This window comes from Canis lupus, chromosome 5, assembly GCF_048164855.1.
Source record: "Canis lupus baileyi chromosome 5, mCanLup2.hap1, whole genome shotgun sequence".
Lineage (NCBI taxonomy): Eukaryota > Metazoa > Chordata > Mammalia > Carnivora > Canidae > Canis > Canis lupus.
In genome coordinates, this window is record NC_132842.1 from 760,800 (window position 1) to 774,405 (window position 13,606).

General features: G+C 35.0%; 1 protein-coding gene across 2 annotated transcripts in view; it reads right to left on the reverse strand.

The window, feature by feature from the left end:
* Window positions 1-3,934: 3,934 nt before the first annotated feature.
* ITGB1 (integrin subunit beta 1) overlaps window positions 3,935-13,606 on the reverse strand; it is a 46,180-nt gene continuing 36,508 nt past the window's right edge. The window contains exons 14-17 of one of the 2 annotated variants that reach the window (XM_072825162.1): window positions 13,215-13,447; window positions 11,090-11,256; window positions 9,996-10,076; window positions 3,935-5,168 (exon numbers count right to left, since the gene is read on the reverse strand). In XM_072825162.1, coding sequence (XP_072681263.1) covers window positions 10,002-10,076; window positions 11,090-11,256; window positions 13,215-13,447 — 475 coding nt within the window. In that variant the 3' untranslated portion in view covers window positions 3,935-5,168; window positions 9,996-10,001. The remainder of the gene's footprint in view (window positions 5,169-9,995; window positions 10,077-11,089; window positions 11,257-13,214; window positions 13,448-13,606) is intronic. The other variant, XM_072825163.1, reaches the window with a different exon arrangement.

The following is a 13,606-nucleotide window of genomic DNA, read 5'->3' on the forward strand; positions in this document are numbered from 1 at the left end:
CGATTGAGCCAGTCAGATGCCACTTGTCATTTTCTTGATAATGTCCTTTAATGCACAAAAGTTTCCAATTCTGATGAAGTCCAACTCACATTTTTTTCTTGTTGCTCATGCTTTCATGTCATGTCTAAGGATACATGGCCAAATGCAAGGTCACAAAGAAATACCATTTTCTTCTAAGAGTTTTATGGTTTTAGGTCCTATGTTACTGACCCATTGTGAAATAGTTTTTGTACATGGTGTGAGGTGGGGTCCAGTTTCATTCTTTTGCCTGCAGAAATCCAGTTACCCAGTACCATCCACTGAAGAGACTTTTCTTTCTTCTTTGAATTGACATCTTTGTTAAAAATCAATTTAGCCATAGGTATATGGGCTAAGCAACTTTTCTGAGCTTTAAAGGGAATAGAAAAACAGAAATGGCAACTACAGCAGGTTACTAATGGGAATGATCTAGAAGAGCAGGGAAACAGTGATCCAGTAAGGGGGAGAACTACTTGTCTTAGTAGAGAAGAGGGGATGACATCTAAAATACAGTGCAAGGACTGGCCAAGGGTGTAGAGTCCACCTACAGGAACTGGCAGGAAGGTAGAGTAGATCACTACAGATGCTACTAAGTATGAGATAGTGTTAAGTTGTAGAAACAAATCTATCTGTTCAACAAATACTCACTGGTCACCTATTGCTGTGCCAGACCTCATTCTACGGATAAATGGCAAATCAAAACACACAGGTTTCTGTACTCACAGACCTAGGAAATCTAGGGATAAGAAAGAAACATAAGTAAAGGGATGCATAGAAATGCCTGAGGATCTGAAACAAGCTGAAATGGGGGTGTTGACAGCAATTGCACTGCTGGGGATTTACCCCAAAGACACGGATGCAATGAAACGCTGGGACACCTGCACCCCGATGTTTCTAGCAGCAATGTCCACAATAGCCAAACTGTGGAAGGAGCCTCGGTGTCCATCAAAAGATGAATGGATAAAGAAGATGTGGTTTATGTACACAATGGAATATTAGCCATTAGAAACGACAAATACCCACCATTTGCTTCAACGTGGATGGAACTGGAGGGTATTATGCTGAGTGAAGTAAGTCAATCGGAGAAGGACAAACATTATATGGTCTCATTCATTTGGGGAATATAAATAATAGTGAAAAGGAATAAAGGGGAAAGGAGAAAAATTGAGTGGGAAATATCAGAAAGGGAGACAGAACATGAGAGACTCCTAACTCTGGGAAACGAACTAGGGGTGGTGGAAGGGGAGGTGGGCAGGGGGGTGGAGGGGTGACTGGGTGATGGGCACTGAGGTGGGCACTTGCCTGGATGAGCACTGGGTGTTATTCTATACGTTGGCAAATTGAACACCAATAAAAAATAAATTTATAAAAAAAAAAGGAATTGGGGTGTTGAGAAAATATGATCAAATTCATGTTTTAAATGGTTGCTAAAAGGCCACTTGGTTAGCTGTTGAAGGAGACCTGGATGTCGACTGTCTCCCAGGAATCATCTTGGTCAGTAATATTAATATAACATTGTTTTCAGTAAGTAAAATCAACAACATATCAAATACTACACATAAAATGAAGGCAACTGTCTTCTATAAACTATTACAATAAAGTAACATTAAATAATGGGATTTAAATATTCTGAACAGTGTTTCCACTCACAAAGTGATTCAGAATTAAATCTGCTTCATGCAGCAGTCTGTTTTAGAATTAGTCCTAATAATAAACCCAAAGTAGAAAGGCCAATAAAATGATATGAAATGCCACTAGTAACCTTTTATGGGAACTCTATACCCTTGAAAACTTCAGAGCTTAATATAGTTAAAATCCAGTGAACACTTAGAGATATTATAGAAGGAAATGAATATAAGGATTGTCCTTATCAGTGGATTTAAGGGAATATTTCTCATCCTAGCATTTTCGTGCAGCTGAGAAACGTCACCCTCACAGTGGGAGAGACTACTGGGCTCTTTAATCTTGATATAATCAAGATCCCCAGTCCCCCATCTCGCCAAATCTGCTCCCACCATCAGTCAGAAGCCACTTGTACCTATCCCTAAATTCTCAAAACATGAGATAAATTCTAAACAGCCAGTGAAGTCTCTTATTAGGCTCAAGAAGGGTCCTGGAGATACTCTCTGAACTCTTTTGAGTGTATTAGCTCAGAAACATCCAAGTCTTCAAGGAGACAGGCAATAAATGAAAGGCAAATGGCCTCTATTCAAGGTTGTCCCTCAAACTCTAGTATGTGACAGAAGGAAAAGGGTCCAATTTCAGGTTAAAATAGTTGACCATAAAGTAGTATAATGAACTGTTCCTGCAGTTCAAGGTCTTATCTGGGCATCTTCACCAAATAAATTCATAAAGCTGTATGTTGCAGAAGAAAACTTTGTAAACTATCAGAGAATTATTGCAACAAATGCCACTACGGACATTTGACACCAAATAATTCACGAATGATACCTACATTTTGTCAATTTTCATAATAGAATTTGAAAAAAAACAACTTGTAACTTTTTTTAATTTCAGGACACTTTTTTTTTAAAGACTTTTTATTTATTTATTCATGAGAGACACAGAGAGAGAGGCAGAGACATAGGTAGACATAGGTAGAGGGAGAAGCAGGCTCCTCGCAGGGAGCCTGATGCAGACTCGATCCCAGGACCCCGGGATCATGCCCTGAGCTGAAGGCAGATGCCCCTCAAAGCTAATTTCCCATATCTTAGATTATATTTTGGAATTGCCAGTTTTAAGCCTAAAATTATTCAAATGTCAATGCTCTCACAGTCAGTATGAGAAATAAACTTTATACAATTCCTCCAGCTTCCAAATACAAAGATTTCTACAGTCAGAAAATCTTTATAAATTGTAATATAAAATCTAAAAATTCACCATATTTCAGCCTCAAGGACCTATATGTCAGGAAAAAATATGTATATTTAGAACAGGGACTTTGTTCCTCTATTAAAAACCTCAAAATAAAAGCAACTTCTGGAGCATGTCATTCAATTCAACTGATTATGCCTAAGGCATAAGGACTTGAGCCAACCAAGAGTACAGGTAGTGGGAAAGAGAAAATGAGTAAGATAGTTTTTCTCGTGAAGCTTACAAACTAGAAAAAAATGTGTAATTCTAAATTGGAGGATGATTTAGTCTAAGCTAGGAAATACACCTAAGTGGAATAAGTACAAAAGGACACCAATTTTTAAAAATGGGAGGGTATGGCAAATGTGAGAGGCTGGTCCTCTCCCCCAAATCTGACACTTGTTATAAGCTCTAGGAAGGAAAATATATCTTCTAATACTCTTTACTATGGGTGTACATACTTTCTAACAAACCAAAGCCAATGAAAAGAAAATTTCCTTATCAGAAAAGTAACAGGGGCATATGTGGCACAGTTGATGGTCCCACTCTTGGTTTTGGCTCAGATCAGGATCGCGGAGTCATGGGATTGAGCCCCATGCTTAGCAAGGAGTCTGCTCGAGAGTCCCGCCCCCCCCTACTCTATCTCTGTCAAAGGAATAAATCAATCTTAAAAAAAAAAAAAAAAAAAAAAAAAAAAAAAAGCAATCCTGTCTGGATCTTAAATAAAATGACATAATTTCCAGTTTCTAGTTACCAGTTCTAAGACATTCACAGAGTTAAGCCTGCTTGATATAAGGATAAAAGCTATTTCCCACTACAGGAGGGGGCTGAGGACTTATCCAATATTATTTAAAGAGCCCAAAAACAGTATGAAAAAAATCTGTTTGATCATAGTACTTTCCTTGTGTCTCTGGCACATCTTCTTTTGTTCTTTAAGAAATATATTTTAGCTTCCTAAGTGAAATACCCATTAACCAGATATTTTTTTTTGTCAGCCTAAGCTATAAAAATTTTATGCATAGAAATGGACAATATAGATCAATACAGACAGAAAACATCCAACTTAAATATTTTAGGCATATTTATTTAATAAATAACTTCAGTAAACAGCATGTAAAAAGTGAACTGTTAAAATTAAAAGGCACTTAACACAAGAATGTGACTAGGATGAAACAAAACGGGCAAACAGTGAGAAGGGAATATACAGTGGCCTATTACAGCGCTGGCTGAAAGGGGGACGTGCTTAAGTGAGAGCTATGGCATAAGTCACAGGACAACTTCACATGTTCAGTAAGAAGGCAAATTTACAGCTGAAATGCCAAAGAGAAAGTACTGGTAAAGTCTTACCCCCAAATTGCAAACAAATACATTAAATGATTAGAAGAGGTGATAAAAAGCACCAGGCTTTTAAACAAAATACAAGGAATAAAGTAAATTCGCCCAAAGGTCCTCAATTCAGCACGTATTATATGTAAATTAAGGCCATTATGTAAATGATGCTAAATTAAGGACTTTTTTGCAGAAAATTTCCAGATACTTTTTCCAAGGCCTGAATTTCTAAAGAGAAGGCGTAAAAGTTACCAAGATAAAGTAACTCTTAAAAATGGCACACAGGTTTTAAAGCTATGTTTCCCTTCCTAACTCTCTTTTTCCCATGGCCTCTACGTAGATAAATATCTCAAAACTATTTTACACCGGTTAATTCCCAATATACTCAAACTTTCAGATATGTCATCAGTCTTGTCTAAATAGGCAAATAGCAAAATAAAAAACTTGAAACAATTCTAAACTAGCTACATAGGACATTTACTTTGGATTCTGTAAAACTAAAACCTGACATATCTGTAAAGCTAAAAATCAATTTTAATACTTGATTAATGGAAACTCTCCACATACTCATTATTTTAACTACTGCCCTTTCAATCACTCTAGAAATCTCACTTAATCCAATAAGAGCCTGATTTTAATAGTCCAGGAGGAAAAGGTCAAAAAGGCACAACGTGACCTTAGCAGATGAGGATAACCATCCTGTCTCAAGTTTTTTGTCAGTCCCTGGCATTGATTATAACATTATTTTCAAAATAATAAAAAAAATTTAAATTACACATATTGTACATTTTAAAAAACTGCACATGAGAAAAACCATGGTGATATTGCCCTAAAGCTACCTTACTGTGACTATGAAAATTATGACTTTGCATTCAGTGTTGTGCAATCTGCATGGGCAGTGCTCATTTTCCCTCATACTTCGGATTGACAACAGTTGTCACAGCACTCTTATAAATAGGATTTTCACCCTAAAAAAGAGAGAGAGAGAGAGAGAGAGAGAGAGAGAGAAATTATCAGATACTCTACTAAAATCAAGTAGTAGTATTTTATAAAACAATATTAAGAGTTATGGTCATTTTCAGTTGTCTCCGTTCTTATCTGTCCACATATCACACATATCACATATTTTTAAAATGCATTAATAAAAACTTCACACAAAAATGAAACATGAAATCTTTGCTTTTCAAGTCAAAAGGTGACCCTGTAATCTGGTATTATTTCATTCATGAGTCCTTCCTACATGGCACGATTGATTTAAAAATGCCTTCCACAGCAGAGAATGTCCTGTAATGGCTTCTCTCCTTTAAACTAGTTTTGAATGCCTATCTTAAAGAATTAACTCTTCTGCCATTAACTGCCTGATTCTTAACCCTTTACTGTGGTTAAGAAGGTTCTTGATAATTAATGGGAATCCTTGATTGTCATCTCTGTGAGGGAAGTATTCTCTTGAGGCTTTTCCCACCACAGAAATTGTGGACACCAAATGCTCTGAGGCAAAGTACTGCTGAGGGCACTGAGCCTGCAGGAGTCGTCACGCTGCCATTTTTGCTTAGAATGTTAACAAAAATAATGTTATTCTGCATGAAATAATTGTTATTCTTCAGAAAGCATACTGGTGAAATGTTTTATTTTCATTGCAATACTAATTTTAGCAAAGAGTACCAAAATGAAGCCCAGAAAATGACTCCAAGCCATAAACTAAAGAGCTCTTTCAAGACCCAAAAATATACAAGCATTGATGTTTTAAGCATGCAAATAACATACAATCCCACAAGACCATTTTCTTAAAACAAAACAAAACAAAACAAAATCTAAGTGATACATTTAAATATCTACTATAGCATTTTCTTTCTCCTATCTTTATCAACTGAAACTAGCTTGAAGGCCAACTGAGTACAGCCAAATAATCCTATATCAGAAAAAATCACAGTGAGCACCAATCAATAAATGTTAAATAAAAACTTAAGACCTTAGGATTTTAGGCAAAAATTAATTGGTTTTATATTGCACTATAGAGCCATTTGTGGTGATTTTTAAAAATATTTATAGAAAGCATCTAAACACTAATTTTTGCTTTTAAATTTTATTTACACTTCATTGTAAATTTATTACACTTCATTATATCGGGATATGGCTTTTACTGTCACAATTTCTGCCCTCTCAGAGGGTATAGGCTGGTGCATGACAAACATGCAAATAAAATAAGGCACTCTAATATAGTACAAAACAGAATTATAAACATAGTACGGGAGCAGTAAAAGAAAGGACTGACTTTGAGAAGATTAGGGCATTTTCACAGAGAAACTGACTATAGATAAAATATTGATCAATAAATAGAAACACATGCAAAGTCAAGGTCTAGGAAAAAGAATGAAACATTTATATAGTTTAGAAGTTTTTAAGAGTGTGAGTGTACGTTCTGAGGTGTGAGCAAGGGAGAGGAGACAAGAAAGAAGACATGGCCAAATCATAAAAGGTCCTGTGTGCCATGCTAGAGAGACTGAATTTTATTCTGTAGAGGAGAAATCACTGAGAAAAAGTATAGCATGTAAAGCTGGATGGTCCCGAAACACACCAAATAAACCATTACAACTTCAGCTCAGTAGCTCATCTGAATTCCTATTAAGACAGGACAATATGCCTTAGCCTGACCCCAACCCCACCTCACAAAATACATCTTGACCCATCATTTCAGAAACATGGTGCAGGAACTCAGGATCCCTCAGAGACAAACATCAAATAATCTGGATAATAGAAAACATGTAGGATATCCATTTCTCATCTCTTACCCAACTGAAGCTAATACATTATTATACAGACTGGATCTTGGCAACTACATTCTTAGCAAGTTATATAGTACAAATATGTTCATTACACTCCTTATTTCCATCTTCCTATTCAGCATTTGAGGCTAGAACTTGGTTCTTTCAAATACACGGAGAAAACAAATCACCATTTTTCTTTGAAACAATATATTAGATCAATCTAGTATTTCATACTTAAGAATTTATAAGGGAAGAAAACACATACACAAAACTAAAACAAGCAAGCCCCCTCCCCCCAAAAATCCAGAAAACAAAATACAAAAGAAAAAATACCCAAAAAACTAATGAGTCCAAAGTACATAAGGCAGAACTTACCTTTGGAGAAAAGTCTGCCTTTTCATATACACAAACATTTATATACGCATTATTACATCCAAACAAAAGATTAACATGCAAGGTTAGAAGTAAAATTAAATTATCTGTGTTAGGCATCATTTTAGATGGAGGTAAACTAAAATAAACCAGATTAGTTTCCAACGTTCAGAGTGCAACCCCACCCTTATCTTGAGAGAGAAAAAATCAAAGCATATTTAAATCAACAGAACAGAGTTATATTCAGAAGTAAAGTCCTTGTATGTACGCAGTAAAATGTCATTTTTGTGCTCACACTAGAAACTGGCTAGAAAATCATCTCTGTAATATAACATATTAGATACACAACACACAATGGTGAGAGATTAGGAATCTACATTAAAACCTGCGTAACAGCAGGGAGGATAGAAAATTTTATAATCCACTCTAAAATTTTAAGGTTGATAATTTGATTTTTTTTAACGTACCTACAAAATAGTCTTATGTGGTGAAATAATCACAGTGCCCGCTCATTCTCTGAAATATGTTAATAGCATAATTCACTGATTGGTAAACCCTGATCCCATATCAGAAAACTGTTTCATGAGTCATAATTCATTTTCATTTCTTGATGCTCATTCCTTAATTTCTATTGTTTATTTCTACTTTAATTTTTCATAAGAAAACATCTCAGAATAACCTGTAGCCATTAATTTGCCTGGATTTCACCAATGAACTCATCAATAAACTTCACCAATAAACTTTTAAACAAACTTCTCAAGTTATCCAAAATGCCTATTTTGGCTGAAAAAGTAACATTTTAGTGAAACTTAATTGTTTCACTATTATTTATTGATAATTTCTTGCAAAGTACAATTTAATGTGTAGTAAAGACAGAAATTACATCTTTCAATAGGATACATGGAAATTTATCTTACTTGAGAAATAACCATATGCATTGTCAATATTTGACTGTTTTTGACCTACCAAAAAAAAAAAAAAAAAAGGAAAAAGGAAAGAAAAAAAAATCTAGCAAATCAGCTTCCTTCTAAAAATAGTCTGTGGAAAGGATCAGGTAAGAGAAGAACACATAGAGTCTGGACTAATACAAAAATGTACCAGGCTGCCCATATACAACTATGACTGTAATCTTCTGCCAGCAAATCTAATTTTGCCATTGGAAAAGTCTTAAAATCTGCTTAAAAATAAAAGAAAAAAAAGACAAGTAATGGTTTCTAATGTTATTGGGCCTTCCTACCTTTTAAAAATATTAAACATACCTGTATTTTAAGTACACTCTTGGTAAATAGGCAAAACCACAGTGCTGGTTTCTATGTCATAAAGTGGTATGTCCATTACAAATGTTTGTCCAATACAGTTATGTCACTCAAATGTCACAAAGGGGTAATTCTCCATAAGAGAATGATCTATCTCTACTTAACAGGTAACAGAGTCTCCTGAAGATCTGTGACTGCTGCCAATACAGTGCTGTGGGTAAGAATATGAACCCTGGAGCCCACTGTGCCTGGGTCTGAATCTGAGCTCTTCCACTGACTAACCATGGGTGAACCTGGTCAAGTTATCCAACCCTTCTGTGCCTCAGTTTTCTAATATGTGAAATTAAAAAAAAAAAAAAAATCCTTGGGAGAAGAAAGAGAAATTCTGGACCACCAGCCAGGAGAATCTGTTCTTATCATAACCTTTTAAATCAGTTTAAGGGATTTACATGATTACATTAAAATATGCTAGCATCATTTCATGAAAAATCAGATATAAGGAAATCCTGTCTACTCCTAATAAAAGAAAAAATAATAAATTTGTCATTCAGGTAAAATGTATATTCACCAGAAGAGCTTACCATAATTTACTGAGTAGGATAAGCAAGCCTTACCACAACTCTGAAATTTTCAACTAAATTTTTATTTAAAACTATAAATAGGACTTTCTCTTTAAAGTCTTTGTTGTTGTTTTTTAAAAAAAGTTCAATGTTTAAGTTGAATATCAGAATCATTCAATAACAAGAAAATATATAGAATTTCAACTTACATCAAGAACTAAAGTATCTTCAAATAGTTCTAAAATCAGTAACAATGACATTGGAGTTGTATAGCATACAAATGTTTCACCAGGTTACATTTTTTTTCTATTTTGCAATTTAGATTTCACTTTTACTTTTCATTGTTTCACCCTAAAATCTACATATGGTGATTTGTAAGTAAGGATAATGTCATCTAAAGCACAGGACTGTAGTGAGGATGGTAAGTTGACAAGCTGATATCACATACTGCAGTTCATTAGCCAGATATCCACACCCACACAACAGATGTTATTAATGGCTCCCTGTTAAAGGCGTGACAACCAAGCTCCCAACAGCCAAGTGGCTCGATGCTGTTGAAGTGCTGAGTTCTGACCAGAGGTCTGGCAGGCCACAAAGCACATTCTCTTCTTACTGTTACCCAGCTGCTGCTTCTGTACCATAAGGCTCCTTTGAAAGCCCTTTGAAAAGCTAACTCTAAATTAACACACACCAAAAAACCCCCACAATATAGCCATATAAATAAAGCCAGACTTTAAAAAAAAAAACAAAACAAAACAGCAGTTGTGATAAAGGACACACAGTGCAGTAAAAAAAGGATAAAAGTTCACATGCAAAGACAGAAAAAGAAAGAAAATACGAACGGCAACTTAGAGACCAGCTTTACGTCCATAGTTTGGATTCTTGAAATTATTAATAGGACTCTTGTAAATCGGATTTTCTTGCTAAAGTAAAAGAAATAGTTTCTAATGATTTCATCAGAAAAACACTGACATGTATATTGTTAAACACTATAAGAGAATTTTCCCTATTTCATAGATTTTACTTTTTTTTTTCATAGATTTTACTTTTACACTTCTATATAGCATTTAACAACAACAACAAAAAAGCCCCAACCCAAACTGTAGTAAATGCAAATGACTAAAATTCATTATACTTTAAAATTACCGAAGACTGCCTTCTTTGTCAAAAGATAAATATATGAAGGCCAAGGTTTGGCCACCCTACCCTCAGACTTCATATTTCAAACCACATTATATGCTAGCACATTTCACCCACTTTCAGCTTTTAAAAATTTTTTACAAAGTTTTATTGAGTTATAATTTGCAGAGTTAAATATATTCCTTTTATGTATAGAGTTGTACATACATACCCACAATCAAGATCATCCCAAGAAGATCCCTCATGCCCTCTCCCCCCCCACTCCAGCCTCTGGAAACCATGGACTTAGTTCTGCCTCTAGAGTTTTTGCCTTTTCCAGGATCTCATATAAATGGAATCATATAATACGCAGCCTTTTGAGTCTGGCTGCTCTTGATCAAGGTTCTTTGTTGGGAAGAAGAGAAAAATAAGAGAGACAGAGAATGAGAGAGAGAGAGAGAGAGAGAGAGAGAGAGAATGCTTTCCACTGAATATCGTGCCACATAGATATTATCTAGAATTCTATTTTACATGAGATGAAAAGGCTGAAGAGCAGATTTAAGATCAAAATCAGGAAATAAAAACACTGACCACAGTATCCAGAAGATACTTCCTTACAATGTTCTGGTTTGATGGGATATATTTAAGAGGTTTTCTGTTTTTCACCAAATACCAAGTTCTCTGAGTGATGAACTTTTGGGGAAATAAAATACTCAAAGAAGACTTTAATAATCAGTTTCAGCGTTAACAGACAAGCCTTAGAAGTGTTACATTTACTTTGTGAACTGCCCTACTTTTTAGATGTTCTGCAACTTACCGTGTCCCATTTGGCATTCATTTTTTCCTTTTCAAATTTGGCAAATTCCCTTCTGTCATGAATTATCATTAAAAGCTTCCAAATCAGCAGCAACGCAAGCCCAATAAGAACAATTCCAGCAACCACACCAGCTACAATTGGAATGATGTCTGGTCCAGTGGGGCACTCTGTAAAGTAAAAAGGAAGGGATTGATATATGCAAAGTAGGGCTAAAACTACAAAGACCTGGCTAGTGTCTCAACAAAAACACAGAGGAATAAAAGCTCAAGATAAGTAAATGTAAAGAATTCCAAAGAATCTATAAAAAAGATACTAGAATTAACAAAGACCTTATAAAGCCAGAGGATACGTGCCCAATAAACAAAAATCATATGTATTTCTATATAGTATATGAAAGTTTATTTCTACATATTGGAAATGGAAATTTAGAAAATAGTATCTTCTGTAACAGCACTGAAAATCATGAAATACTTATGTATACATCCAACAAAATATGTGCACCATTTGCATGTGAAAAATTACTAAGCACTGATGTAAGAAATCCAAGACCTGCATAAATGGAGAAGTATTCCATATTCATGGATGGAAAGACTCAGTAATGTTAAGATGTCAATTCTCCCCCAATTTGATTAAATAAACTTAATGCAATCCCAATCAAAATCCTGGCAGGATTTTTATAGGTATCAGCAAGTTAATTCTACAATGTACAAAGAAGGCAGAGAACTAGGAAAGTATTTCAAAAACACTTTGGAAAAGAACAAAATTGGACATCTCACATTACCAGATTTCAAGACTAGCTATAAAACAACAGTAATGGACACAGTGTGGTATATTGGCTAAAGGTCAGATGCACAGATAAATGGAACATAATAAAGAATTAGACCAACATACATAAGATCATTTGATTTTTCAAAGGTAGAGAAGAATCAGTCTTTCCAACAAAGTGCTAGAACTACTACACATCCATATATAAGAACTGAATCTCACTCCATATACTAAAATTAACTCAAAATGGGTTACAGGCCTAAATGGAAAAACCAGAAACTATTAAACTTCTAAAGAAAACACAGGAGAGGGCAGCCCCAGTGGCTCAGCGGTTTAGTGCCGCCTTTGGCCCAGGGTGTGATCCTGGAGACCCAGGATCGGGTCCCGCGTCGGGCTCCGTGCATGGAGCCTGCTTCTCCCTCTGCCTGTGTCTCTCTCTCTCTCTCTCATTCTCTCTCTCTCACATGAATAAATAAATAAAATATTTAAAAAAATAAAAGACTCATGCTTTACTGACTGAACTGGCCAAGTGTCCAATTTAAATTAAAAAAAAAAAAAAGAAAATACAAGAAAAATCGTTATGAACCTGAGTTAGGCATGGAGTGCTAGATAGAACAGTAAAAGCAAGATCCATAAAAGAAAGGCGGTAAATTGTAGTTCATCAAAATTAAAGCTTCTGGTCTTTCAAAAACAATGTTAAAAAGATGAAAAGATAAGGAAGCATAAATTGGTAAACATGTATCTGTAAATGCAAAATACAGAGACTTCAAGAAAAAAACAGTTTGGCTATTTCTTATAGGGTTAAACATATGCTTACCATATGCCCTCAAATGCATTTCTACCATATATCCAAAAGAAATTAACACTTACATTCCTACAACAACCTGTACAGAAATGTAGGAAATTTCAAAGAATATAACAAAAAGTGCCTACAAAAATCAAAATAAAAAATGTTTCCTCTTCTGAGAAGCTAAACAAATTCATGCTTTATAATATTCTTTAAAATTATCTTTCCCAGTAGCACTCAAGCCTAAATCAAGCTCAAATTCAAGCATCATCAATAATGAGCCAAGTCCTAGTGAATTCCTGTCCTGGTTAAATAAATGTCAGGCAGTATGCTGAGTATTTTATGTGGATTCATACATTTAGTCTTCAAACTCTCCATTCATAACACTTAAGACTTGTTTTTTCCTTCTTCTTTTATATCGTTAACAATACTATTTTTGAGATTAAAAGTGCCCTAACTTGAATTTAAAATAATCCAGCTGGAAGTGTTACTGGGTGCTAGGGAAACTGCCAAGAGGCCTAAGTAGCAGTAGAAAAGAAAATGGAAAGAATTTTGAAATGATCAGACTTTTACCTGGTGTCTCTACAACATGAACAATGGCCTCATTATTCCCATTCACTGAATATGTGAAATAGAACCAGCAGTCGTCAACATCCTTCTCTTTACAATGGGATAGGGGATCAACCTGGCCTGGTTGTGGTAATTTGTCCCGATTTTCAACCTTGGTAATGTTGAAATGTGAACATTCCTGTGCGCAAGTGTCTTTCTTTTCTCCTTTATTGAAGGCTCTGCACTGAACACATTCTCTGTGAAAACACAAATTGCATTAAAAACTTATTTAAAATAAATATTTGCTTAAGGATTATTTCATGGGAGTAAATGGAGAGGCATATGACACTTCTAGATGGGAAAACTAAATATAAAGACACTAGTTTTCCAAGTGAAGTTACATAGTACAGTTCAAA